The 27,862-nt window shown below is 51.3% G+C and overlaps 1 protein-coding gene across 1 annotated transcript in view; it reads right to left on the bottom strand.

Annotated features, from left to right (window-relative positions):
• Window positions 1–27,862, bottom strand: part of HERC1 (HECT and RLD domain containing E3 ubiquitin protein ligase family member 1) — a 96,284-nt gene that overhangs the window by 35,510 nt on the left and 32,912 nt on the right. Inside the window, exons 20-43 of the mRNA XM_048519707.1 lie at window positions 27,238–27,352; window positions 26,687–26,807; window positions 25,276–25,447; window positions 24,779–25,085; window positions 24,325–24,445; window positions 23,720–23,771; window positions 20,551–20,822; window positions 18,808–19,023; window positions 17,413–17,533; window positions 17,047–17,284; window positions 15,959–16,161; window positions 15,516–15,671; window positions 15,175–15,281; window positions 14,164–14,274; window positions 13,901–14,077; window positions 10,967–11,206; window positions 10,793–10,876; window positions 9,239–9,765; window positions 7,761–8,536; window positions 6,066–6,264; window positions 4,732–4,892; window positions 3,216–3,332; window positions 1,559–1,790; window positions 1,014–1,138 (exon numbers count right to left, since the gene is read on the bottom strand). Coding sequence (XP_048375664.1) covers window positions 1,014–1,138; window positions 1,559–1,790; window positions 3,216–3,332; window positions 4,732–4,892; window positions 6,066–6,264; window positions 7,761–8,536; window positions 9,239–9,765; window positions 10,793–10,876; window positions 10,967–11,206; window positions 13,901–14,077; window positions 14,164–14,274; window positions 15,175–15,281; window positions 15,516–15,671; window positions 15,959–16,161; window positions 17,047–17,284; window positions 17,413–17,533; window positions 18,808–19,023; window positions 20,551–20,822; window positions 23,720–23,771; window positions 24,325–24,445; window positions 24,779–25,085; window positions 25,276–25,447; window positions 26,687–26,807; window positions 27,238–27,352 — 4,950 coding nt within the window. The remainder of the gene's footprint in view (window positions 1–1,013; window positions 1,139–1,558; window positions 1,791–3,215; window positions 3,333–4,731; window positions 4,893–6,065; window positions 6,265–7,760; window positions 8,537–9,238; window positions 9,766–10,792; window positions 10,877–10,966; window positions 11,207–13,900; window positions 14,078–14,163; window positions 14,275–15,174; window positions 15,282–15,515; window positions 15,672–15,958; window positions 16,162–17,046; window positions 17,285–17,412; window positions 17,534–18,807; window positions 19,024–20,550; window positions 20,823–23,719; window positions 23,772–24,324; window positions 24,446–24,778; window positions 25,086–25,275; window positions 25,448–26,686; window positions 26,808–27,237; window positions 27,353–27,862) is intronic.

The following is a 27,862-nucleotide window of genomic DNA, read 5'->3' as shown; positions in this document are numbered from 1 at the left end:
TGTGGGCACACGTGCACAGTTCGTTATGTGGGGGTGGGGTGGAAAATCACACGCACACCCCACACACACATCTAGGCTAACCTGGGCATGATCCTTTACCTGGGAGTAAGCTCGGTTGCTGGCAACGGAGCTTGCTTCTGAGTAAACCCTCCAAGGGTCGTGATTCACCCATTAGAAGCGTTGCACTGTTGCTTCACCAAGCTTACTCCCAAGTAACACGCGCCTCGGAGCCAACCGTTTTTTCTAAACTAAAACCTCAGTATTCAGGTTAAATTGCCGTGTTGGCACTGTGCGATAAATAAGTGGGTTTTGGGTTGCAATTTGGGCTGCACTCGGTCTCGAAAAGGTTCGCCATCACTGGTCTATCCCCTCCCCACAAGGAGGCCAGCCAGATAAGGCAGCTCTTACCCAGCAATCCCTCTCTCTCTGAGTATAGTGCTCACACATAAGCATAAGCATAAGCATTTTATTGTCATTGTGCACGCACAACGAAATTTACAGCAGCATTCCTCGATGCACACAAATTCAGACTCATACATCATCCTCACTTTCCCCTTCCTCCACCCATCCCTACACAGCCCCAAATACATCAATATGAAGCAGCGGAGTTTAGCATAGCCACAGCTCTAGAGTAGAAGCTGTCTCTAAGCCTCTTTGTCCTAGTTCTGAGGGTCCTGACACATCTCCCTCTGGAACATATTTTACCTCTTCAACTACACACATCCAGCTTTATGACTAATTCTAGGCAGCTGCCTGCTGCTATTATACAATAAAGAGTTGCCATTCACTTCTACCCTTTCCCCGTCTGGCCCCACTGCACAGAGACATTGACCTGCGCTTGGGTCACACGCGGTTCCTAGATATATCGAACAGCCAGATGGTTGCACCTATCTATGAACATTCAAAATACAAAGTGATGCATGCAAGCTGGCCATTCAGTTGAAGCGCCATCCTTGACAAGCTAAAGGAAGAAAAGGAGAAAAGTGGGGGAAAGCGTATTTCCAGACACCCACCTGCGCGTGCCAGCAGCGTCCGAGCCGCTAAGTCAAATTTGTGCCTCCTCGTCACCGCCGACCGGCCCCTGGAAGCAGGTCCGCTTCCAGAGGCGGCGTTTTCTGCGTGCTCCATGTTCTCTTGGCTGAAAGCACACAAGGGAGAGGAGAAATGATGGCGAAACGTGTGGAGCGCTCACTAAGCTGCTACAGCAACATTTGATCCTATTCCGCTAAAATGGTGGGTTGGATCCAGTGATCTGACAACACAAGGAACACGGATCTGGTCTGCGATCCTCTGCCCCACCAGGATTCCTGAGGCTGTGGTACCCCATGTGAGCTGAAGGACTGAGGCCCTGTTTGTTTGTTTGTACATTTTAGACATCGTGACATTTTCTCAGGAGCCCCGAAAACCTTCATGATCCAACTCATCCTTTGAGGACGGAGGGGGAGAGGGCTTCCGCATCTCACGCTTGCAATGAACAGGCCACAGTCTGTTACGTCTTAACGGAGACTTATGGCTCCTCCAACCGGTTTTGGTGCCACGGAAGAAACTCGTGCTTTACCTTTCACTGAAGCCTTCCTCCATTTCCGTGGCGTCAGCTGAAGGGATGTCCCCCGGAGACTGCAAGTAGCCCTGCTCGCTTGACTTCCCGCTGCCCCCAGAGACGGCTGACCGGTGGCGCGGGTCTGCTGCCTCTTCCGACTGAGGCTCTTCGTCTTCCTCGTTCCCAGGGTGCTCGATCATCCACATGGCCAGGACGGTGATATTCTGGGCGTCGGCTTCCCCTCTTGCACCTGAAACAGCAGGGAAAACTCTCAAATTAATCACAAACTGTGAACGAAAGTTACATTTCCCATTAAAATGGATGATTAATAATGGAATTCCCATTCGTTTTATGAAGCTCTGTTGACATTTCTGTTTAGTTTGGAGAGAAGACGTCTGAGGGGGGATATGATTGAAGTCTGTAAAATTATGCATGGGGTAGAAAATGTCGACAGAGGGAAATTTTTCTCTCTTTCTCACAATACTAGAACCAGGGGGCATTCATTGAAAATGCTGGGGGGGATGAATTAGGACTAATAAAAAGGAAACACTTCTTCACGCAACGTGTGATGGGTGTTTGGAATATGCTGCTGCAGGAGGTGGTGATGGCCACTAACCTGGATAGCTTCAAAAGGGGCTTGGACAGATTGATGGAGAAGTCGATCTATGGCTACCAATCTTGACCCTCTTTGATCTGAGATTGCAAATGCCTTAACAGTCCAGGTGCTCGGGAGCAGCAGCAGCCGCAGAAGGCCATTGCTTTCAGATCCTGCATGTGAGCTCCCAAAGGCACCTGGTGGGCCACTGCGAGTAGCAGAGAGCTGGACTAGATGGACTCTGGTCTGATCCAGCTGGCTAGTTCTTATGTTCTTAAGGCCATTGCTTTCACCTCCTGCCTGTGAGCTCCCAAAGGCACCTGGTGGGCCACTGCGAGTAGCAGAGAGCTGGACTAGATGGACTCTGGTTTGATCCAGCTGGCTTGTTCTTATGTTCTTATGACAAATGAAATGGAGTTAAGAACTGAGTTCATTCCTCCTCTTTCTTCACCAGCCAATTTCTACCTCTTGCTACTTCAGAAAAAAGCTCCGACTGGGCTTGGCAACTGAAGTGAGAAAATGATCGGGACTATCTGGCCTGCGTGCCTTGCGTGGTTGTCTGTCTCCCTCTCCGCGCCTAACCCCAATTTCTGCCCCTTCCCACTCCCCCTCACTCTTTATCAACTCCATCTGGGCAGAAGTCGACACGTCTTGGACCAAAAATGGCTACAGCTCTTCAGAGGGTCGGTGGCTCGCTGCGGAGTGATCCTTTGCAAGACAGGTGGTTAACTTCCAATTCTAGGCGTGGGGCTGGGACTCTTGCGTCTGGATTGTGATGAAAAGGCACTCACTCTGCACGTGCTTAAGAACACTGTGACTACCCACAGGTGTGACGGCAGGTCCCTGGTCAACCCTTGCTAAAAGGACCCCCCCCCCCCCCAACCAGTTAATCTACTTTGGTCTTTTTGCTATGACAAACTAAAACAACTCACTTCATTACAAATTGATTCTAAAAACGTTATTTCATTTACATAATTTAATCTGAGCACAGAATTTGGGACTAAGGTTGGATTCCGTTGTGCACACGAAAAGCATCTCTCTCTCACACTGAAGCACTTCCCTTTGTAACCTGTGGCTTACCTGTGGCTTCCATCGCTTTTGCAATCTGCCGGAGGGAGAATCCCATTTCTAACAAGGGCACTGCGATCGCAGGAGGAGGAGGAGAGGTGGAAAGGCGGCTGCTTGGGTCCGACAGAGCTGTGAGTTGAGGAGGAGAGCTATCAGAGCAGTCGGCAGCACCCCTTGTGCCCGCCCTCCCAACACTTCCGGCCCATGTTTGATCAGTCAGGCTACAGCCAATTAAAAGCTATGGGGCTCTCTGCATTCAGAGGAATGACAGTGGACGGCTGCAATCAAAGGACTCAGAACCTCAAAGTCTGTAGTTGCCTGAATCTTACTAATCCTGCTCGTCCTTGAGAGATTATTTAGACCAGCGATGGCGAACCTTTTCGAGACCGAGTGCCCGAATTGCAACCCAAAACCCACTTATTTATCGCAAAGTGCCAACATGGCAATTTAATCTGAATACTGATGTTTTAGTTTAGAAGCGCATTACTCAGGAGTAAGCTTGGTGAAGCAACAGTACAACGCTTCTAATGGGTGAATCATGACCCTAGGAGGGTTTACTCAGAAGCAAGCTCCATTGCCAGCAACCGAGCTTACTCCCAGGTAAAGGATCATACCCAGGTTAGCCTAGATATGTGTGTGTGTGTGGGGGGGTGATTTTCCACCCCACCCCCACATAAAAGGGCTCTGAGTGCCACCTCTGGCAACCCCCACATAAAGGGCTCTGAGTGCCACCTCTGGCAACCCCCACATAAAGGGCTCTGAGTGCCACCTCTGGCAACCCCCACATAAAGGGCTCTGAGTGCCACCTCTGGCACCCGTGCCATAGGTTCGCCACCACTGATTTAGAACTTCTGGCTGCACAGGTGAAAAGGTGTCACTTAAGGAGGCAACAAAGAAGAGGCCGAAGTTCAGCTATAATTCATGTTCAAAAATGATTGGGGGAAATATTTGCTAAGATGCAATTAAGAAAAGCTGTTGCTGGGCTTTCTCCCTCTTGCTCATGGTCACCCTTCAAAGAGAAATTAAGATGCAGGCAGCACAGCTGTTCAGATAAATTCAGAGAAAATTGCCTGCTGTACTGCAAGCTTTATTACAATTTATATATTGTTTTAAAGTTGCAGAACACTTCACAGTCAAGACCATGTTCTGTTCTCCAACCAACCCTGCAGGGAGACTGCTCCTCCTCCAGCCCAGCCCTCTCACACCTGATTCCACCTGACTACCTGGGGGGATGGCACTACTAGGTCTCAGACAACCACAAGCACCAGTGTCTTCTCTGCCACAGGTCTCACGACTGAAGCATCTCATCAAAGCCGTTCAAGGGAAACCCACTAAACCTGGCCCAGAACACGAAGCGGCTTCTGCTACTTCAGCATTACTGGAGCACAGAAAGCAGGAAGTTGTCTTCAACCGCTGCTTCAGGTGGTGCAAGCTGAATTCACAGCCTGATGCACACCAGCCCCAAGTGAGCTTGCAAGAACTCGGAAAACCAGAAGCGCCGAGCCCTGTCGTGGGGACCAGGACTCACCTGTGCGATTGGTGGACCTGGCAGGCTGGGAGTCGGGGGAGGTGAGGCTCTGCCTGCGGGCCACCTCGTCAGAGGGGGATGTGGGCAGGGAGGAGATGGGCGGCGTCTGAGCACGTCTTGTCGGGAGCACCGTAGTCGTTGGGTAGCTCGAGAACATTTGCCTTTGGAAAAGGAGGAAAACAGGTCTGCACCGAGAGCAGGAAGCGCCCAGCCTCCAAACTGAACTCTTGGCTCGCAGAGATCACCGGACAACACCTCCTCCTGGCTAGTAAGGAGGCTTCTTGGCCACAGGGAAAGCTAGCACAACACCTGTCCTTGCCCAGGTTAAAAACCACTACCCTGAGTGGAGTTTCAGGAATGGTTTTGGGATACAGTGAAGAGAGGCGGCTAAGAAACCCGCTGGCAGCGGGCGAGAGCTTCAGGCCGCTGGTCCCCAACCCTTTCTGAACTGAGGACATTTTTTTGACACAGGGCGGAGGCTGCAAGCACACGATGGCTGCCGTGGGAGGCCAAGCAAAACATAAAATGTCAGGGAGTGAACGTTATGCCTGTTAACTCCCACGGCCAATCGGAAACCCCGCTGGGCAAAAGCCCCCAATTGCCCCACCCACTTTCAAAAAAACAAGAACGTTGGCAAGTCCCAGGCTCTAGCTCCGTGAATTGTAGAAGCCGTAATCAGATTTTTTTATACCTATCGATTGCTACCTTCCCCATCAGCCCTTCGCAACAACTACCGATTAGGCCATTGCTGGCAGGGCAGATAGAGGGAGAGTGTAGTCCCTGTAACATCTGGAGTGCCATGCACTGGCCGCCACTGCTCTTGCTCATCAATATCACTGATCAGAGAAGAGAATGCTGGAGAGAATGCTGCTAGAACACGGCCATACAGCCCGGAAACCACACAGCACCCCAGGGATTCCGGCTGTGAAAGCCTTCGACAATACAGATCAGAGAAGAGTTCTCTGGGGAGTGCTTGAACTGTCTGGGACAGGGGTCTGCAACCTGCGGGTCTCCAGATGTTCATGGACTACAATTCCCATCAGCCCCTTCCACCATGGCCGTGGCAGGGGCTGATGGGAACTGTAGTCCATGAACATCTGGAGAGCCGCAGGTTGCAGACGCCTGGTCTGGGAAAAGAGACACCCTTGAAAAGCCGTGGGGCTACTTCTGACTCACTCTCCTCCATACCATGTGCAGTCAGTTCAAATTTGCCAAAAAAAGTGTCAGGAAGTGAGAACTGATCTTTAACAAAATGAAGACGGCCTCTCGAAGCACGCAACGACGGCCCCCTGGTTCACTTAAGAGAAGAAGGAGGATCGCAAGCCTGCCCGTACCTAAGGAGACTGAGGGGCATCACGCCAGGGGACTCCGAGGCAGGCACTGTTTCCGTGTCCGTGACCGGGGTGGTGGCCGTCGTGGTGTCTTCCAGAGAGCTGCTCATGAAAGAAGTTGTGCTGGAGGCGGAAGGGCTCGTCGTGACGGGGGTCTGGGCCTGCTGGGCTGGGTCGTTTTCTTCGGCTTGCTGATCCACCTCTATAGAATCAACATTTCAACCATATTTGAGACACATGGAAAGGTACACAAGCAATTCTGAAGCTTTTTAAAAGCAGGAATGAAGCCACAGAAGGGAAGGCCAGAACCTCCCAATTTGTTTTTGTCATTATTGTGGGCAGTCTCCTCCCACTGAACTAAAGCTCCGCCTTGGCAGCTGATGAAAATACTGTCCAGAAGCATACGAGGGGAACCGTGCAGCGCTCCAACCCATCCGCGGAGGATCTAGTTTGTTGCTAGGATACCAGCTACCGTAGCCCTGGGAAACCATCCAGTATATTTGCTTTCCTTCTAAAAAAGCAGCAGCTAAAATAGCGAAGACTCCGTTCTTTAATCAGCTACTGGTGCGTCTTACTTCATTACATCACAGGGGGGAAGGTTTAATTTTCTCTGCATGCACGGTCCCTCCCTGCCTTGTTAAAAGAATGCCACACAGGTCATTCACCAAATTCAGAAGGTGAAAGGTAGGGCAGCCCCATGTCTGAAGACTCTGGCTTGCTTAAGAGGAGGAGGAGGAGTTTGGATGTATATCCCCCCTTTCTCTCCTGCAGGAGACTCAAAGGGGCTTACAATCTCCTTGCCCTTCCCCCCTCACAACAAACACCCTGTGAGGTAGGTGGGGCTGAGAGAGCTCCGAAGAACTGTGACTAGCCCAAGGTCACCCAGCTGGCGTGTGTGGGAGTGTACAGGCTAATCTGAATTCCCCAGAGAAGCCTCCACAGCTCAGGCGGCAGAGCTGGGAATCAAACCCGGTTCCTCCAGATTAGATACACGAGCTCTTAACCTCTTACGCCACTGCTGCTCCTTCTAGCTGACTGGAGCCTCCGCACTGCCCCTTGGGGGTTTCCGAGGCCACAAGCAGCCAGCCCTTGGGCCCTGCATTGCTTCCTTCCAGGACTCGGACTGCACGGCTGCTTCCATGACCAATGCGCCCGTGAAAAATCACCCCACCCCCACTTTGCCAGCCATACCACTAACGAAATAAGCCAAGGGCAACGGTCCTCACAGCCTCAGCCAGAAGACAGCCAGGCAACAGACATTCCACTGCCAGGACCAAACCCTCAGCCCCTAATACAGGGAAGGCTCCTACCTGAGCATGCACCTGCCCAGAACATTTGTGTGTAGGGGGGCAGGGGGAGAAGCGGGGGTGAGAGGATGGTGCTGAATCGTTCAGCGCCCTACCAGGTCTCCCTGACTAATAAATGGGGCTCAGGGTTTCCCCCCAGCCCAAGCAGCCATGGTCTAAATTCAGAACTGAGTCTGGCTGGGGCACATCCTGCCTGTGAGCTTCCAAAGGCACCTGGTGGGCCACTGCGAGTAGCAGAGAGCTGGACTAGATGGACTCTGGTCTGATCCAGCAGGCTAGTTGTTATGTTCTTATGAAGGGGCACATTTGGAGCAGGTTCGATCCCCAGCATCTCCAGTTAAAAGATGAGCGCAAGATCAAACATTCAAATCAGGAGCTACTCAGGAGGTACCTGGCTTAATTCTGCTGCCGCTCTGGTCCTCCAACAGCCCGTGAACCACCAGCTTATAGATCATGGCTTGCGCCCGCTCCAGATCCGCCAGCCCGAGCGCCCTCTTGATGGGGGAGCGCATGACTGCCCGCTTCACCATGTGGCGCATCAGGAACTGCAAGGCGGCCCGCATTTCGACATCCTCGTGGACGATGGGAGAACTGGCACAGTCGGAGTTGTGGCCGCTCTCGGCCAAGACTTTCGGGATCAGCAACAGTTCGGCGTACTTGCTGCAGCTGAGAAGAGTGCTGAGCGATTTCATAGCGCTGAGGTAAAGGTAGGACAGCTGCACTGCCCGGATTTCTGATTGTACCACGTCATGATTCTTGGAAGCGTGTTCATGATTCTTTCTTTTGCCTTCGGCGCTTGAATGCTGGCAATCCATACCTAGGGAAACGGACTCTAAAGAAAAAGAAGCCATTTCACTGTCTGACTTTGAAGCGGCGGCTCCGTGGCCTTTGACCTCCTCCGAGCTCGGCACCGGCCGAGCCTCCGACAAGGAATCTGCTTCCGTCTTCAGGTCTGCCTCTCCTTTCTCTTCCGCCTCGTGCTTGTGTTTCTTCTCGTGCCGCTTGGCGCTTTGCTTGCCCAAGTCTTCGTGGATGCCGGTCAGATAGGTCAGGTCCAGCAACACGGTGGCTGTCAGTCCCCGAAACCTCGCAACGTCAAAGGGCAGGGACTCACAAGGTTCCAGGTTATACAGTGGCGTATCACTAGGCGACCAAAAAGTTGGGAAGCTTTAATAAAGACCAGAAATGACACAGGAAGAAGCAAGTGAGGGGTAGACAGGAGGAAAGTACAGGAAATGATGTAGGCAAAAATAAGACGTAAATATATGTTTAATCGAAAGCTAAGACGAACCAATAGTCTAAAAAGCAAACGTAAGCAACGAGGGGAAAGAATCAGGTTGTGATCAGTTCGTGGGGAGAGGCGACACAACGCGACGGTAACGGAAGCATGCCAGGCGTTTTCAACGGAACATGCGTCTCTACGTATGCGCCAAGTCAACTAACTGCTAAGAAAGGCTCGGTTGCGCACACAGGTTTGGGAAAAGGCACGCTCGCCCGGCAGAGCAAACAAACCAAGTGCGACCAATCGATGGCGCACAAGCTCCTGCGAGCCGCAGCCTGCTTCCCCGTGGGTCTTCAAATCCCCCCGAGATCCTTTGTTTTTTTGTTTTCCCAAAAGGCAACTGATATTATTCACCTTTTATTCAAACCAGCACAATCCTCCCACATGCGAGCACAGGACGGAAAAGGCCTCAAATTGGCCTCTTGAAAACCGCAGCCCTGGAACACTTGCGAGCGACTAAAACGTATCCCCCTGCGACCTCTGACGGGCTGCCAGCCAGCATTAGTGCCCGCGGCCACACTCTCAAAACACAAGTGGCGCGTCCTATCGGGACCTCTCCCCGAGCCAGTCCTGAACACAAGCCATACCTGATGGTGATCTCTGCTTCGTCCCACTGGACCTTGGCCGACGTGCTGCCTTCTTTGACCACACCGAGCAAGGTCGCGTGCCGCCCCGTCTGCTTGTGAACGCAGCGGCCTCCCACACGGAGCCCCGCGTCGACCCCGCCGATCACGGCCAGCACAGGCCACACCTCCACACACAGCGTCTTCAGCTGGGCCTCGGAGAGGTCGGCCAGCCCGTGCCGACTGCCGTGCTTGCCCTTCTCCTCCTCCCTGCCCTCCTCCTTCTCCTCCCGGGCCTCGTTCTCCTCCCTGCTCTGGAGGGAGCGGCTCTTCTTCAGCTTCTGGCCCCCGTCTTTCAGGCACGTTTTGATCTTGCGCAGCCGCTCCATCATTTTCTTGTTGATGCAGTGTGTCCAGCGGTCTGTCCGGTGGAGGATGCGCATGAGCTGGATCGTGGCCTCTGCAAGCACGGCGGCGACGGGACTGCAGATGGGGTCCCCGGGCAGCAAGTCCCTCGGGGTGCCACGCATCTGCATGTCGCAGATTTTGACCTAGGCAGAGAAAGGCGCTCCGTTGAGATACAGCAATAAGGTGCTACAGTTTAATTTGCGTGCTCTTCAATTTTCGGTGTCATTAGAATGCAATCCTGAATTGCATTTGCTTCATATAATCACAATTCTTGTTCACTAAGGGGATTTATATCTTCCTAAATGCAGAGCAATACTCCCAAAAGCTAGCACATTTTTCTAATCTAAAAACAAGGCACAGTTCTTACAAGCTTTTTTTTACAGTTCTTACAATATCATTATTATTATCATTATCATTATTATTTAGTTTTGTATACCACCCTCCCCTGAAGGGGTCTGGGCCAGTGTTTCCCAACCTTTTCAAGGTCAGGGTACCCTTGACCTCACTCTTCATATCTCACGGTACCCCTGCCGCCACCCCCCACCTTCCCCTCCCATTGCTCCTGCTTGCCACCACCCCCCCCACCTTCTCCTCCCAGGACGAAGGGAAGCACTGGGGGGGGGAGTGGCTGCTGACCGTGCGGCAGGCCCTGCCCCATGGGCCAGCTCCATGTCCTTGTTGGCACCGGTGGGAGACACCACAAAAATGGGGGGGGGGGGGCAGTAGTGTTGCCGCGGTACCCCTGGGACATGCTCATGGGACCCCAGGGTACCACGGAACCAACCCTGGTTGAGAATGGCTGGTCTGGGCGGTTCACATCATATAAGTAGAGCACAATTTAAAACATCGACAATTTACAATATAAGAAGCTTACGGCTCTATTAGGATTAAAACAGCTAAAAAACCCATAAAACACAGCATTCCAATATACAGTTCCTTGCGTCCAGTCACTAAACTCTCCCCTGGAGGTTATAATCATGGGGTTATAATCAATTCCCAGCAGACAGAGCTTATTGTCTCTTTAGTAGTTACATTTTTTAAAAAAATTCCATTATTTATTATGTTTACAATGTCTCCTCATCTGCCTCCCCTCCGCTCGACTGTCAATCTGACAGGCCCTTACCAATTAGGGTGCAAATGTTTGGCCGTTACGCCTGACATTCCAGTTACCTTTTCTCCCGGGTTGCTGCTATAAAACATCACACAAGGGTATAACTCCGCGGCGTCCACATCTTCGAAAGCCAGCTTTGGCTCCTGGTGGAACACACAACAAGAAGGACCCATGAAACCAGCAGAAGAGCGAGACTGCAGCATCCCTCCGTTCCCGAAGAAGCGGTCCCCTACCTCTCCGTTGTAACCAAAGGAAATGGTCCTGGCTTCCATATCCAGCACGCACGTGATGAAGTCGCCTTGGGTGAAACTGGTCAGGGTCAAGGTCTGCTCCCCGTTGTGGTAGAGGTTGCCGCTGTACGCTCGGTACAGCCACATGTCAGAGGTCGTGCGGTGATTAAAGTCATGGACTGGCCAGCGAGACACGCCGACGCAGGTGCCTTCGTTGCCTCGGTTTTCCTTCACGATGTAGAACTAGGGGTGAGATGATACAAACACACACTCACCACAACAGTAAGCAGGGCAGGAACATTGAAAAATCAGTTTGGGACTTGAAAAGCAGAGGCGTTCCAGGGGTAAATGGTGCCTGGAGACAAATTGTCTCCAGGACGTCCCCCCAGCCTCTGCCCCCCCGCCCTTGATGCCCCCAGGCTCCACCCCCACTGCCCTCGACCCCGCCCACATCACCATGGACATGGGCAAGGTCTAGGGTGCCCACCTCCCCCCCAGACTCGCCCTGCCAGCTGGGCTCCCTGCCGGCAGCCTGCAGTCTCTTCTGACCTCCCCTCCAGGCAGGCCAGAAGAGACTGCAGTCAACCTTCGCTCCCGGAGACCTTCTTTGTGCTGTAAGCACTGAGGCCCGCGGAGGTGGGGCTATGAGGGATCAGGAAGGGGGGTTGGGGCATCGCTAAAGCGGGTTTCGAGGTGCACGCGAAAAGGAGGAGACAGCAGGACTTCCTGGTCACGTGGGGGGCTGATTTTGCGCCCCTCACGTGACCAGAAGAGTGGCGCCCGGGGACAAGGGCTACCCCTTGTCCCTAGGTAGATACGCCACTGTCGAAAAGCCACCCCATTAGCAAACAAACGGCTTCAAGGGATTCGTTTTTATTTGCAGGGGGATGCTTCCAGCCTACAACAAGGAGCACAGAAAGCTTTTTACAAATCCCCAGCTCTGCATTTGGCACTGGGTGTCGGGTCCAGAACGAGCTGCAACATTCCTCCACATTTGACGAGAACAAAACGGGGCTCTGACGAAGCTTCTAAGCACCTGTGCAGACCAAGGAGGAGGGCCCTTGGTTTCCAGAGCGGTCAGCAAACCATGGGTCAAACCTAAAACTTCCAAAACCACAGAGTCCAGCTCGCGAGGGACAGCGGTACAAGCTCAGGGCCCAAATTTGGGCTGCCAATCACAACAGTGCTACAGGAACCACAAACCCCTCGTGTTTTCCCTCCTCTCTCTCATAAGAACATAAGAACATAAGAACTAGCCTGCTGGATCAGACCAGAGTCCATCTAGTCCAGCATTCTGCTACTCGCAGTGGCCCACCAGGTGCCTTTGGGAGCTCATATGCAGGATGTGAAAGCAATGGCCTTCTGCTGCTGCTGCTGCTCCTGAGCACCTGGTCTGCTAAGGCATTTGCAATCTGAGATCAAGGAGGATCCATTCTGAGTAAGACACAGTTGGTTGAGAGCTCCCCAGAATTCTCGTGCCCAAACGTCAACAGAGGTTTCTCCACAGGCAGCACTCAATCACAATCACAATAGACCTTTATTGGCATAAGGTATACAAGCGTGAATATAGACCGTTATTAAATTTAAAAGAGTTGTACATGCCGTCTATGAGTAATTGTACATTCTAAGATCACACTTCATTTATACAAATATAATATAGATTAAAAAATGTTGACCATTCCATTGTACACGGAATTGTGAACAGATATAGTACAACTACACTTAAAAGGCAGGATTAAGATATTTCTAGCCATTCGTTATTCACAGCCTATTTACTAAAAAGGTATAACCTTCCCCAAGATCTACAAATGGTATATACTAATGCTATAAATTAATTAAATTTCCATTAAAATGCAATAAATAACAATGAGCTCCTTGTATACACCTTCTATAATAACCCAGGAGTACCAGAGGTATAGAGTATTTCACATTTAAATATAATTTTATACTTGCGTATTTTACATACCTCTTAAGGACATGACTTGCAGCAAATACTTGGCTATTCTCCCAAGTGTAAAAGGATCGTATTTACCGGTTGTTTAGCTTACATTTTGGGGTTGATATTTTTGGAAGGCACATTTCCCATTATCGGTAGTAATAAAGCTTCCCTCTGTGGGTTATATTTTGGGCAATAACATAAAATGTGGTCCAATGTTTCCAGAGAAGGGCAACGAGGATGATTGAAGGATTGGAGCACCTTCCTTATAAGGAGAGGCTGCAGCATTTGGGACTCTTTAGTTTGGAGAGGAGACGTCTGAGGGGGGATATGATTGAAGTCTTTAAAATGATGCATGGGGTAGAAAATGTTGACAGAGGGAAATTTTTCTCTCTTTCTCACAATACTAGAACCAGGGGGCATTCATTGAAAATGCTGGGGGGAAGAATTAGGACTAATCAAAGCAAACACTTCTTCACGCAACGTGTGATTTGTGTTTGGAATATGCTGCCACAGGGAGGGTGGTGATGGCCACTTAACCTGGATAGATTTAAAAAAAAGGGCTTTGGACAGATTTATGGAGGAGAAATTAGATCCTATCTGCGCTACTCAATCTTGATCCTCCTTGATCCTCCAGATTTTGCAATGTATGCTTCTTAGCAGACCAGGTGCTCAGGAGCAGCAGCAGCAGAAGGCCATTGCTTTCACCTCCTGCAGGTGAGCTCCCAAAGGCACCTGGTGGGCCATTGCGAGAAGCAGAATGCTGGACTAGATGGACTCTGGTCTGATCCAGCAGGCTAGTTCTTATGTTCTTATGTTCTTATAGGAACCACAAACCGCTCATGTTTTCCCTCCTCCCTCTCCATTCTGAGTAAGACACAGCTGGTTGAGAGCTCCCCAGAATTCTTGTGCCCGAACATCAACAGAGGTTTCTCCACAGGCAGCACTCAAGAGGTCTCGTCTCACCAACAACGTCCGAGTCTGCCTTCTGCTCTTCTTACCTTCCACTGATAGCAGCCAGAAGTAACTCCGGTGGACGCCAATCCGTAGCCTTTCCCTCCGCTGCCGTGAGTCAAGATCTGCCCATTCTCCACCAAGCAGCACTGAGCTTTCTCGGGGTCGAAAGACACTTCCTGGATGGGCAGGTTCTCGTCCTCCTCTTCGGCTTCTCCCGGCTTCTATCGGAAACACCTCAGAATGGGGTTAAGTTTGTTTACAAAGCGGAGTGGCGGGGAGGGGAGGGGAGAGCAACGGAGGCTCCTACCTGCAGCTTCATTTCCTGCTCCTTCTCTTTGATCTGGACGATGTGCTTGGCTTGAGCAACGGGGCTCTCCCAGATGCAGTCCGACAGAAGGGAGAACAGCCGCTCCACCACCTGGGACACGACCGCGTTGCAAAACAACTGAATCTCAGCACGTTAAAGATAACTACATGGCTATCACTAGAATGCTTGTTTGTTGTATTTAATCTGTCAGGTAACATTTAATACAACATGATGCTATTCATTTATAACCATTTCCCCTTTTTTTGTATACATAAACCCAAAAAGTTGTGTGGGGGGGGAGGGGGGGCATCCAACTTCTTACACACGGGCAGTTTTGCACTTGAGTTTTTGCACAATTTCATGTATGGCAGAACGTTTCTGACCAGCTACAACAACAGTGAAATTCTCCATCTGTTCTGTCTACTACATTCACGTTAGCCAGAAATTGTATTTCCAATCACATCAGCCTGCCAGCTCCTTTACAATTAAGCCCCTGGATTGGATTCTACCAGTTTCTGGGCTGATGAAAGACACAAATGACCTCACTTGACTCCCCTCCCCTCCCCCCTGAAGCCCCCTCCCACATGGCTTTGTCTCTGGAATAACTGGGGGGTGGGGGTCTCGTCCCTCTTCTCCTCATGGAAAAGTTGGCAGGAGCCCACCCTTTGCATTAATACACTCTGAGCCCTTTCCCACTGTTCGACTTTTCAAAAATCTCCTTGTGGAAGACCAGACAGAGAGCATCAGCTGCAGAAGCTACTTGCGCCTTGGCAGGGATTCAAACCAGCTTTGCCATCCTTTTGTAGGGGCCGAGGCTGCTAGAAGTGATTGAAATCTCACCGGTTTTTATATTCATGCCCCCAGATCCACTCCAGTGGTGGCTTTCGAGGCAGAATAGAAAAGAGAGAATTCCCAGGAACTGAACAGACCCAACAGAACACCAACAGTACTCTCCACCCCACCCCTGGATTACTCGAGATTTAATTCCAAAACACTGTAAACTGCTCAGACCTGGGCCATCTGATCATCCTCCACACCTGATTCGCACGCAGGCAGGACGGCTTCCAGGACGTGTAACGCGAGCAGTCGGGTTCTCAAGTTGCCAACCAAGGGCACACCTGCAGGGCCAAACGGAAGGAGAATTTTAAAACTAGACCTAACCAGAACAAATTGGAAATACGTCATGTCTGCAGTTTTTAAACGTCATACAGCCAGGATGCCCAAGTCGTATACGAAACGCGATCCCATCGCTATTTACTGGACAGGCAAGATCCGTGCTTAAAAATCCTACCCAGAAAAACTAAACACCCGTGCATACGAAGGTGGTGGGAAATAGGTTGAATATGTCACACCTGAACCGCATTTCTGAGAGGCGATGTTCAGCAGCACCTCCGTCCACTTGGGAGAGGCCATTTTTGACTGGATGGCTTTGGAAGAAACCACCCTCCGGAGAAAAACCAGGAAGTCTCCGAGGTGCAGCTCTGCAGCGTGCTGTTTTCGGAGGGCCACTGTGGGTCAGGGAGAAATGGGTCATGCGCACAGAAAACAGGCTCCAGTTACTGCGCTGTGTGGACTCGGGTGTGGAAAGCGGGTTCCCAGGTCCACAGCAAAGGCCACAGCATGAGCCAACGTTTCTGCCAGTACGACATGGTCTGCATCTTTTACTGGAGAAGCTGGTGCCTGTACAGGACCCGCAGGGGCTACAGGAACAGAACAGCTGCATGTTGGCGCAACGACCCCTCCCCACCACAACCCCCTCCTCAAAGAAGCAGAGTGGGAGGAACATGGTACCTACCTCTGAAGTCCTTCCTCTCACTCTCCACATTGGCCTCAGCCTTTTCCTCTTCCTCCTCCTCCTCCTCTTCCTCCTCTTCTTCTTTTTCTCCAAAGGAGGCCAGGAGCATCCCTCCGGCTTGCAAGAGGAGGTTTTTCAGCTGACTGCACAGCAGATCCAGCAGGGACTGGACCACTTTGGGACTCAGCTTATCGGCATATGTGCTGTGCAGAAACGCAAAGGTTAGCCGCCACGGGGAAGAGGAAGGGGTTGTTCCTGCAGCTATGAAAAATGCTGCAAGGCCTGAAGAGCCTTACCCGAGGAAAGACAGTGAGCACCTCACAGAGCAGGGGTGGGAAATTATTTTTCCCATGGGGCCGCATAAGAAACAGAAAATATTGTGGAGGGCCGGGCCAAAAGGCAGGGGGGCGAGGCGCTTTTGAAAGCCCCGCAGAAGCCGGCAGCCAAGGCAACCGGCTTCTGCGGGGCTTTCAAAGACGCCTCGCTCCCCAGCACGGCAGGGGGGCCAGTCAGGGTCATCCGGCGGGCCAGATGTGGCCCGCGGGCCATATAATGCCCAGGTCTGTCATAGAGAGACAGAGAGAGAAAGGAAGAACTAGCTGGCAGCATCTTGGTCTGAATTACCATTGCAAATGGCAGCTAGAATCGCAGGTGGGGGGAAAGACGCATTTCTGCAGCTCCCTTTCATTATCAAGCAAGAGCACCTCAATTCAAATTACAAGAGCCAGAAGGAGCCCGCCACTGCTCTTTGGGGGAGTCACTCCTCTGTTTCCTAGGAGCAAAAGCCTGCAAATCTATAGCTGTGGAAGCAAATCAGCATGCCGCTGCTCTCTCTCTCTCCCTTTTCAGACAGGGGAGAAACATAGATCTTCAGTTCATGCACCATTTACACATAAGTGCCACTGACGGTCAGTGAGTCCAGCAAGGGCTTTCAAGGAAGTGAGAAGGAGAGGCAGTGGGCCTTTCCCCACTCTATAGAGCCTTCCTTGGTGGTCTCCTTCCTCTATAGAGCCTTCCTTGGTGGCCTCCCATCACACAACAGTATTCTCGAACAGCAGCAAAAGGGCAGTCAATCCATCCACACTTACCCGGTGGTGATGGCCAGGATCTGGAGGAGCCGGGTGCTGGCGACTTTTAAAGCCGTGCTGAGCTGGGAGACGCCGCTCTTGGGCAGGAGCTGCAGGGGCTGGCCGAGCATGGTGTCGGTGCCACACAGCTGGGACAGGACGTTCAGCAAGCCGGTGGAAATGGCCAAGGAGACGTCGACGGGCTGGTAATGGACGCTCAGGGCAAACACGGTCACCAGGAGCAGGCGCTGCTGGGCCTCTGACACACACACACAGAAGGAGAGAGGACTTTTGTTTTAATTTTAAAAAAGTTAGAACAGCCTCCACATTTGGACATGTTTTCCATCAGCAAGGAAAGGGTCGGGGCCCCCACTCTCCCCTCCTTACCGATGTGGTGCTTATTCGCCTGGAGGGCTCTGTCCAACGTTGCCGACAACTGCTGGTAAATCTTGTGCACGGCCACCTGGATCTCAGTCTGGATGCTCCTTTTCGCGGCCCTGATGCCATCCTGAGACAAACCAGATCCCCACCCATGAAGCCTCAGGCCATGTGGTTAAGAAGGCCCAGCAAAGACTGTACTATCTGAGACTTTTAAGGAAACAACAACTGAATGGAAAACTCCTGGTGTCCTTTTACCGCTGTGCTATAGAGAGCGTCTTAACCGACTGCATCTGTGTATGGATCTCCAGTTGCACAGTGACGGATAGGAAGGCGCTCCGAAGGGTGATCGCTACTGCACAGAGGATTATCGGCTGCCCTCTCCCCTCCTGGGAAGAACTCTATAATTCCCAAAGCCTAAAGAAAGCCCAACATATTCTGAGAGACCCATCTCATCCAGCACACTCTCTTTTTGAACTGTGACCATCCGGCAGACGATACAGGTCTATCAAAACTAGGACAAAGAGGCTTAGAGACAGCTTCTACTCTAGAGCTGTGGCTATGCTGAACTCCGCGGCTTCGTGTTGATGTGTTTGGGGCTGTGTGGGGATGGGTGGAGGAAGGAGAAAGTGAGGATGGGGTATGAGTCTGGAATTGTGTGCATCGAGGAATGCTGCTGTAAATTTCGTTGTGCACAATGACAATGACAATAAAAATGCTTATGTAAAGGAAAGGAAAAGACCCCCGGCCCTGCCTTGCACCCAAGAAGAAAGCATGGATCCTGTGCGGGTCCCGTGCTGCACTGAAGATATCAGAAGACAGTCTCCGTCAAGTGACATCTCACACAGCGCTTCCAGGGGAGTGGCCACCCCCCACCCCCCAGGGATTCCTTTCCCTCACTCGTACAGACAGCCAACGCAAGCAAGTGCTGCTCACGCACACACGGGACTTTCCACCAGCTTAGGTAGGGTGGGGCTTGTCATCAGAATTATCTGAACACGGGTGCAAAATCCAACCAGGATTTATTTGGGTGCTTCGTAAAAAAAACAACATCTGGGATGTCTTGCGCCCTCCTGGGATGCAAACTAGGATTAAGTCTAACAACATAATTCCAGAATCTGTTCAAGGACCCACAATTTAGACATCACGAACTGTGGCTAGATGGAGGTTCCTCTATACCAGGAAGTCTCCGGTCCCCTGGCCCCATAATTGGGGGGCAGCAGATGCAAGAAGCTGAGGATTTCAGGGTCATTCGCAGCCCAAATTGTGGCCAGGCTGAATCTAACCCTAGAGTTCCCTTCTCGGCTCTGCACGGCAACTGGTTTTAAAAATGGAAATTCTCTCTGCATGACATTAGACAGGATGCAAATGACTGACCAAAGCCCACTTCCCGGCCTCCCTTACCTGATAGTGATGGAGACGGACGCTCTCCCCTTTGGCTCCCGCGTGCCCGACGGTGCCCAAGCCGAAGCACCCAGCCAGGAACTGCAGCCTCACAGACGTCAGAAGCGAGGAAGAAGGGAACCCTGGCCCTTGGCGGCTCCCTCCGGAGAGGGCGCTGCCCTTCTCTTCCATCCCGGAAAGAAGCACCAGGATCTGATGGAGAGCTTCCAAACGCAGCTACGGAAACAGGTTTTCAAACAGCGTTTGGCACGGCTCCACGGGAGACAAAATGACTCAGGTGCGTGGGGATCAATACAGGGGTTGGGTCTGTTTAAACACACGCGTGTGCCCGCAGACCCGCACGCCGCACAATAGGCCAACTAGCAACAGCAGTTCAGGAACAAATAACACCAGAGGTGGCGGGGTGCTTGCAACACAGGGCAAGCAAGGATAGCAGCCTCAGTGGCATGCAAAAGCTCCCCTTCTTTCTCAGCCAGCTGCACATGTGGAACACGGCTGGGCTGGGCAGCAGCATCTGGGGGACTTCAAAGGTTTCTGTATACTTCAAAGATTTCCCTCCTATCCTTGTGAACCAGGGGATAACCAAGGCCATTTGCAATGCATAAGAGCCAGCACAACACCATCTGAAGGACAGAAACAGCAGCCAGGAAGCTTGCAGATCCTCAGAACGAGCTGATTGGCTGGCAGCTAAGTGCTCCCCCTGCCCCCACAAGGCTTCGACAGCCAAGGAGAGCAAGAAGGAAATACCTCTGGGGATACGCAATCCATTGGGACATCACCACCCTGCCCTCACCTGGTTTCTTTAGGACGCTGCTGCCTCAGACATTTGAAGACACACACTGAACTGGACCCCTGGACCGACTGAACGATGGTATTTCCTACTCTGGCTGGTGGCAGCAGCACTCCAGAGTCTCAGGCAGGAGCAGCAGTGGCGTGGGAGGTTAAGAGCTCGTGTATCTAATCTGGAGGAACCGGGTTTGATTCCCCACTCTGCCACTTGAGCTGCGGAGGCTTATCTGGTGAACCAGACGTGTTTCTGCACTCCCAACACATGCCAGGTGGGTGACCTTGGGCTAGTCACAGTTCTTGGGAGCTCTCTCAGCCCCACCCACCAAACAGGGTGTTTGTTGGGGAGGGGTGGAGGGAAAGGAGTTTGTAAGCCCCTTTGAGAAAGGGGGGAAATAAATCCAACTCTTCTGAGCAGCAGTGGCGTAGGAGGTTAAGAGCTCGTGTATCTAATCTGGGGGAACCGGGTTTGATTCCCAGCTCTGCCGCCTGAGCTGTGGAGGATTATCTAGGGAATTCAGATTAGCCTGTGCACTCCCACACACGCCAGCTGGGTGACCTTGGGCTAGTCACAGCTGCTTGGAGCTCTCTCAGCCCCAACTACCTCACAGGGTGTTTGTTGTGAGGACGGGGGAAGGGCAAGGAGATTGTCAGCCCCTTTGAGTCTCCTGCAGGAGAGAAAGGGGGGATATAAATCCAAACTCCTCCTCCTCCTCCTCCTCCTCCTCCTCCTCTTCTTCTTCTTCTCTCATTGCCCACTGCCTGATCCTTCCGTCTGGATATTCTGGGGACTGAATCTGGGGACTCCCATATGCAAAGTAGGAGCTCCCGCACTGAGCAAACGCATATGAAAAATCTGACAGGCCAGTTCACTGAAAGGCCCGCCTCCCCACCCACCACCCTGGGGCCCGGAGCGACAGGGTGTGACGCGTTCCCCAATCCGGAGGAAGAGCTCACCTCCGCTCGCAGCTGCTGCTGCTCCATGGCGACAATGTAGGCCTGGGGGCTCGTCGACATGCTCTCTTCGGGCTCCTTGAAGCCGGGGGGGTTGCCCACGTCCCCGCTGACGAAGCTCACCACATTCTCGATCAGAGTGTGGACTCCGACGGATTTGGTAAAGTCGATGTCCGACTCCCCGAACGAACAGGCAGAGCTGTACAGCCAATCCCTGCTGTGCTTCAGCCGCGTCCAGGAGTCGCTCAGCGCTTCCATCGGGCTGTGGACGACTCCTAGAAACACACACGAGAATCGTCCTAAGCTCCCCGGTCCATTGATGCAAGGTGGGGAAAAAAGAGGGGGGAGGGGGGGCAACGAGGACAACAGAAACGGCCAAGCATCTTGCAACTCAAACAGATGGGAATGGGGGCTCCTGTCCTACCATGCACACAGCTAGCAAATTATATCACAAAATCATATCACAAAAGAGCCGCGTGGCGTAGTGGTTAAGTGCTTGCACTGCCGCTCACACGGTCAGGAGTTTGAGCCCCCTGTGGGTCAGATATCCTGGCAGCTGGCTCACAGTCAACTCAGCCATCCATCCATTCCTTGGTCGGTAAATGAGTACCTCCTAGCTCATAGCTAGGGGGTAAAGAATAGCCGGGGAAAGCAATGGCAAACTACCCCACAAAAGAGGCTTGCCTATAGAATCACTGCTTGCAGTGGTACCCCAGGGTCCGACATGACTGAAGGGGAAACTTTATCTTTATCACAAAGGGGAGGGGAGAGACGGGACTTCAGCTGTGTTTTTATTGCCGTATTTTCTTAAACAACACGTTGCCACGGAAGGAAATGAAGGGCAGGAGCCACTCAGACTGTTCAGCTGAAAGCCAGAAAGAGTGGATAAAGATTCAGGCCGGAGGTTGGGAAAAAGTCAAAGCAGGCGCCAGGAGAACCAAGAGCTCTTAAGAATACACGTTTTCATTTCCTCCCGCTTTCACGTCCTCCCACGATGGCAGCTGGTGACGCTGGGCGGGGCTGATCACTAAGTACTGAAAGAGTGCTGCGCTGCTTCTTTTCAGGGTTTCAAAAGGGTTTTTTTCCCATTTCAAGGCCCTTTTTATGAGCAGCGGAAATTATTCCTTGCACAAACGAGGGGATTGAAAGCAGGACATCAGAGATAAAGACCTCATGAAGAGCAAGCTCCTCTCTTCACAGATCAAAGAACCCAAGGAGGCAGACTCTCGAGATGCTCCGGAGTCACAGCAGTGCAGCCACGTAGGATATCGAAGAGATAGAAAAAGTGCAGAGAAGGGCAACAAGGATGATTGAAGGATTGGAGCACCTTCCCTATGAGGAGAGGCTGCAGCGTTTGGGACTCTTTAGTTTGGAGAGGAGACGTCTGAGGGGGGATATGATTGAAGTCTATAAAATTATGCATGGGGTAGAAAATGTTGACAGAGAGAAATGTTTCTCTCTTTCTCACAATACTAGAACCAGGGGGCATTCATTGAAAATGCTGGGGGGAAGAATTAGGACTAATAAAAGGAAACACTTCTTCACACGATGTGTGATTGGTGTTTGGAAGATGCTGCCACAGGAGGTGGTGATGGCCACTCACCTGGATAGCTTTAAAAGGGGCTTGGACAGATTTATGCAGGAGAAGTCGATCTATGGCTACCAATCTTGACCATCCTTGATCTGAGATTGCAAATGCCTGAGCAGACCAGGTGCTCAGGAGCAGCAGCAGCAGAAGGCCATTGCTTTCACATCCTGCCTGTGAGCTCCCAAAGGCACCTGGTGGGCCACTGCGAGTAGCAGAGAGCTGGACTAGATGGACTCTGGTCTGATCCAGCTGGCTTGTTCTTATGTTCTTATGTTCTTATGAACGGAAGCAGACACGGAAATGGGCCCTACAGGCTGGTCTTTAGACTGCGTTCACAGGGGTGTTGCAACCTGGCCTGATTTAGCAAGCTCTCATAATTACACAAAGAGCTATGTTCTGTAGGCCCAATCAATCACCTACCTCAACCTGATCTATCTGACAGGCTGTGAATTTCACAGCCCCACCGGTAAGGGCCACGTGTGGGCGAAGTCTTTCCCACTCCCATCAGTGGGGGTGCCAGGGGAATGAATGAGGTCTCTACAAGATGTAATACATGCACTTCCTTTGCCCTCTCAGCTGTGACCTCCCAAACATATGCAGAGGCCCGCTAGGCCATTTTCAGGACTTCGATATTAGCTCAAGACCAAGAATATTTACAGAACACTCTTGAACTCTGGACAGGGAGAATAACCAGATTCGTTTACTTGTCCTTTTATGCCAATTTCTAGTCATGGATTTCCCTAAAATGAATGTGGAGAAGCTGCAATACATATTTTATAACATATAAAATATGCAGGCAAGCCAGGGAGAAAATAAAATCGTAACGTGCCGTCATGTACTTGCTTGATGCTCTTCTTTTTTCGGGGGCTCAACTGGCCAAAAAGGAGTAAACACACTATACCACACAAGAGTCAGGAGACAAAGAGAGACAGTTTGGTACAGAAGACAACATTCAGCAATCTGCGTTCTGCCCATTCACTGCAAACAGTTGTTAAGGCGCAGGGGACGGGGGGGAAGACGACAACATTCATGTTTGAATGGTACCTCTGAGTGCACGCCTCCTAAACTGGCAGTATTCAGAAGTTAATGTGACATAGTACCACTTTGTACACCCATAAAGCATGCAAATCTTGTGCTACTGAAGTTGGGACACTTCTGGAAAACCAAGCTCTCATTCCCTACTGAAAATAGATCAACCACTTAATTGTGCATTTGGAAGTTGTGGAGTGAAACAGAAATCCTCTAATTAAAATGAAAAATTACAGGGCACGAAGTCCCCCAGGTGGTGGGTCAGGGAACTGGCTAGATAGGAGCTGACCCCCTCCCAAATGCACCTCTGGTTCTGGGGCGCGACCCAGCTCAAAACCAGATTCAGGGCTCCAGCTGAGAATGCCACACAGGTTAGAGCCAGCTCCTCCAAAAGGTGGGCTCATAATGTCTCCCAAGTCCAACAAGAATGTCTCCCAACTTAGCCCCAAGGCAGCACTCCCTCAAGCAAGGCCGTCTCTCCACAGCACAGGTTCTCACACACGGCACTTTTAAAACGTCAAGTTCGCACAATAATTTAATACCAAAAAAATTTACCCCTCTTCCTGTGTGACGACGCCAAGTCCAAGTCCACATTTCGCCTTCCGCTCTACAGCAAACAAACAAACGAAAAGGTATGATTTCTTCCAGCCATCTATTCAAAGAGGAAGCCCATCCACTTAGAATGTTATATACTATCACAAATTAGTGGTACCAATTACCCTAACACAATACACACATCCCAAAAGTTTCATCAGCCAACCTTCCAGAGATATTCTGCTGTGAATTTCTACAGCCATCTTTACAAATCTGTGACTCACACAAAAAAAATTCTTAAACAGCTTTAAAATCTCCATCAACTTTCTTTCTGGTCAGCCTGAAATGCTCCCCTTGGACTCTTTGGGTGCTCAGTTCTTCTAGGCCATGCAGAACTCCTGCCTCTAACCTCTAGCATATTCAAGACCACAAGTGGATCCCCAAATGCCAAGAAAATCCCAAAGTGAGGCAGCAAGACAGCAGGAAGAGGGCTGCAATTCAGGAGGGACATATCCACGACACACACACACACGCCTCCTGTGTATTCTGAGGTCGTGGCACACCCAGCGCCTTCCAGGGCTACACCATAATCACATCTGAAGCGGCATCGATCTATTTGTACGCACCAGTGAATAACCTTCTTCGTCAGATTCGGGCTGAGATAGATCAGATTCACTCCTGGATTTCATCAGTTTGTAGCTGGAAGTGGAGTGGACCGACCGACTCTCTGCGGTGAGACTTTCGCTCCTGCCTCATGCATGGAGAGACAGAGAGAGAGAGAGAGAGAAAGGTGGGGGGCATGTCACATGATCATCACCACATCCATTTGCTGTTTTCATAACCTGGGAATGGTTCAGCGTTCACCTCCTCCCTTCAAGTCTGGGCCAGGGCAGTTCCATGCATGAGTCCATGCTGCCAAGTGCAGAAATGGGAGGTCCCCCCCCTCCCCAGGTGCCTCGCACAAGCCTCATGCAGGCCCCCCCCCCCCGCTTGCTCAGCGCAGAGGGATCCCTCAGCAAGACTTCAAATTGCAACCAGGGGCATCACTAGCCCCTCATGTGTGCTGCTCGAAGACCCCACCTGGTCATCAGCCCGGTCCCTTCCGGAGTGCTGGCTGATGGCTGCTGCAGCTGCCCGTCCTCCCTCCGTTTCTGCAGCTCCTCGACCACGGGGCTGACGCCCAAGATCAACAGAGCACACCTATGGATCACAGAGTTGCAGGCAGCAGTGTACACATCTTGACCCTCGGGGAGGTCTCTGCTGCCTCGGCGCTCTTGCTGGGACTGAGGGGGCTGCTCATCGGCCCGAGCCCCCGTCCCACCGTTTATTCGCTCTCGGTCCCGGCTGCGGGCAACTTCACGGGCTGATAGGAAACATTGAAAGATTTCTGTAACATGCAACACAAAAAAACAAAAGGTCTTAACTTCTAGGCAAAGCTCGAGGGCAGTACAAAATCTTCAGGTGAACGCGTCCGCTCTACAAACGGACTCCTCGTCGGAAGTCCCCACACATTTCTTTTTCCAGTGGGGCTCCCCGTTTAAGAGCTCTTGCCCAGTCTTGCCCCAGAGCCGACTTACTGCCCGCCGTCATGACTTCGTGCTCCCTTTCCTCCTCCTCGTCCTCTTGCTCCAAATGGCCCTCTCCTCGCTCCCTCTCCGCCTGCTCCTCCATCTCTGCTTCCTCGTCAATGGTCCGAGTAAATGCGTGCTCCTGGGCGTCTCGGTCGGCAGGATCTGGATTTTCTGACGTCTTAGACAGGAAGGGAGAAGAGGAATCAGATCGTTAAATGAAGAAGGAGAATTCTGTGAAGCAACGAACTCTAGGAAAGTGCATTTAAGAACTTGACACCTTCCGAGGCAATAATAATTGTTGCAACGTCATGCCGAGTAACGGGAAAGCCGCACGGTGCTTCTAGCCAGCTCAGCAAAACAGTTGTCTGATGGCTTCGCCATGAACACTACGTACAACTTCAGAGAAGATGCGCAGTAATAATACAGCACCCCCTACTCTCTGCACTTGTGGCAAGTGGATTTATACTTGAACTACTCAAGGATTATTGTAGTTATCATGAGAAAGCCGCAGAGGACTCAGCCAGGCAGCAAATCACGACCAGCTCATTGGCTCCCAGTTGAATTCCGAATCATCTTCAAGGTGTGGGTTTTGACCTTTAAGGCCTTACGCAGCCTGGGACCCTCGTACCTTCGGGACCGCATTACCCCATATGTCCCGGTTCGACCTCTGCGTTCGGCAGAGGCCAACCTACTGGAGATCCCTGGCCCCTCAATGATGCGGCTCGCCTCCACTCGGGCCAGGGCCTTTACGGCTCTGGCCCCTGCCTGGTGGAACACTCTCCCTCCAGCTGTCCGGGCCCTGCGGGACCTTGGCGATTTCTGCAGGGCCTGTAAGACTGAGTTGTTCCACCGGGCCTTTGGAGAGGCCAGCCGCTGAGTGTGCCCCCTCCATTCCATTCCATGGGTTCTTAATACCATCAAGACCCACTGTCTCCCCCCTCCTTCTTTGTTAGGAGAATTAAGTTAAGTTTAAGTTAAATAAGGTTAAATTAAATAAGGTTAAGTTAAATAAGGTTTCCGTGGGATGCCTATCCTAGGAAGTAATTGCTGTTTTAACTGTATTTATGGAAGCTATATTATGATGGTTTTATGTTGTACACCGCCCAGAGCCCTTCGGGGATGGGGCAGTATATTAAAATAAACAAACAAACAAACAAACAAACAAACAAATAAAGATCTGTTGCAATCGTATGAAAGGGAGAGCAGTTCTCTGACCCAACCAAACGAAAGAGCGGATGGCTGACTCTTGGGCTGGGCTGGGCAGATTCCTCATCTTAATGTTACAAATGTTAATTTGTGAAATGTTTGAACATTGTTGTTAGCATCAAAAAAGTGATCTAGTCCTGCATAGTTTGGTTTTAAAGGTTTCCCTAAAATGCACAGAAAGCGCAACGTGACGGCTTCTCTCCAGACTCACCCATCTCTCTCTCGAGGATGACCTCGTCTGGATAAGTTCCATGTTCTTGCAAGCCAGCAAACGGCTCCGGACTTTGTAGACACACCGGTATACCTCCACTAGCGCTTTGCCAGGCTGATATCTAAAGACACAAGGTTTGCTTACTTAGTTAAAACATCTTTACGCTGCCTTCCCACCCAGTCAGGGTCTGCAAGTCAGCACAAGTTCCATGCAGGGGAGAGACGGAGGGTACATCGAGAAGAGGCAGAGAAAACGGAAGTGTGTTTGCTTTGTTGGGTGTTGTGGGCTTCCCAGGCTGCTTGGCCACGGTCCGGTGGGTTTGGGCTTCTAACATTTCACCCACATCTGTGGCTGGCATCTTCATAGGCGTGTCATGGTAAGACTGTGCCACGGAGAAAGACACGCCTTACCATGCCTCTGAAGATGCCAGCCACGGACGCGGGCAAAATGTTAGGAGCTAAAACCATCAGACCACAAACACGCAGCCCAGAAAACCTACAACAGTCAGCTGATGATGGCTTTTGACAACATGCTGTTTTCTGGGAACTTACCTGCTCTCGCCACTCGCTTGACTAAGCAAATTCGTATGTTTCAGCAGAGCAGCCAGAACAAATCGAGACACCGTGTCCAAAAGGGACTCGTTGCTTAAGGTGGCACTGTCCCAATCTAAAGAGGAGAAGAGAAACAAACAGCATAAGAACATAAGAACATAAGAACAAGCTGGATTAGACCAGAGTCCATCTAGTCCAGCTCTCTGCTACTCGCAGTGGCCCACCAGGTGCCATTGGGAGCTAACAGGCAGGATGTGAAAGCAATGGCCTTCTGCAGCTGTTGCTCCCGAGCACCTGGACTGTTAAGGCATTTGCAATCTCAGATCAAAGAGGATCAAGATTGGGAGCCATAAATCGACTTCTCCTCCATAAATCTGTCCAAGCCCCTTTTAAAGCTATCCAGGTGAGTGGCCATCATCACCTCCTATGCAGCATATTCCAAACACCAATCACACGTTGCGTGAAGAAGTGTTCCCTCTTATTAGTCCTAATTCTTCCACCCAGCATTTTCAATGGATGCCCCCTGGTTCTAGTATTGGGAGAAAGAGAGAAAAATTTCTCTCTGTCAACATTTTCTACCCCATGCATCATTTTATAGACTTCAATCATATCCCCCCTCAGACGT

This window comes from Sphaerodactylus townsendi, linkage group LG17 (genome assembly GCF_021028975.2).
Source record: "Sphaerodactylus townsendi isolate TG3544 linkage group LG17, MPM_Stown_v2.3, whole genome shotgun sequence".
In the NCBI taxonomy this organism is placed as follows: domain Eukaryota; kingdom Metazoa; phylum Chordata; class Lepidosauria; order Squamata; family Sphaerodactylidae; genus Sphaerodactylus; species Sphaerodactylus townsendi.
This window is presented reverse-complemented; position numbering and strand designations above follow the sequence as displayed.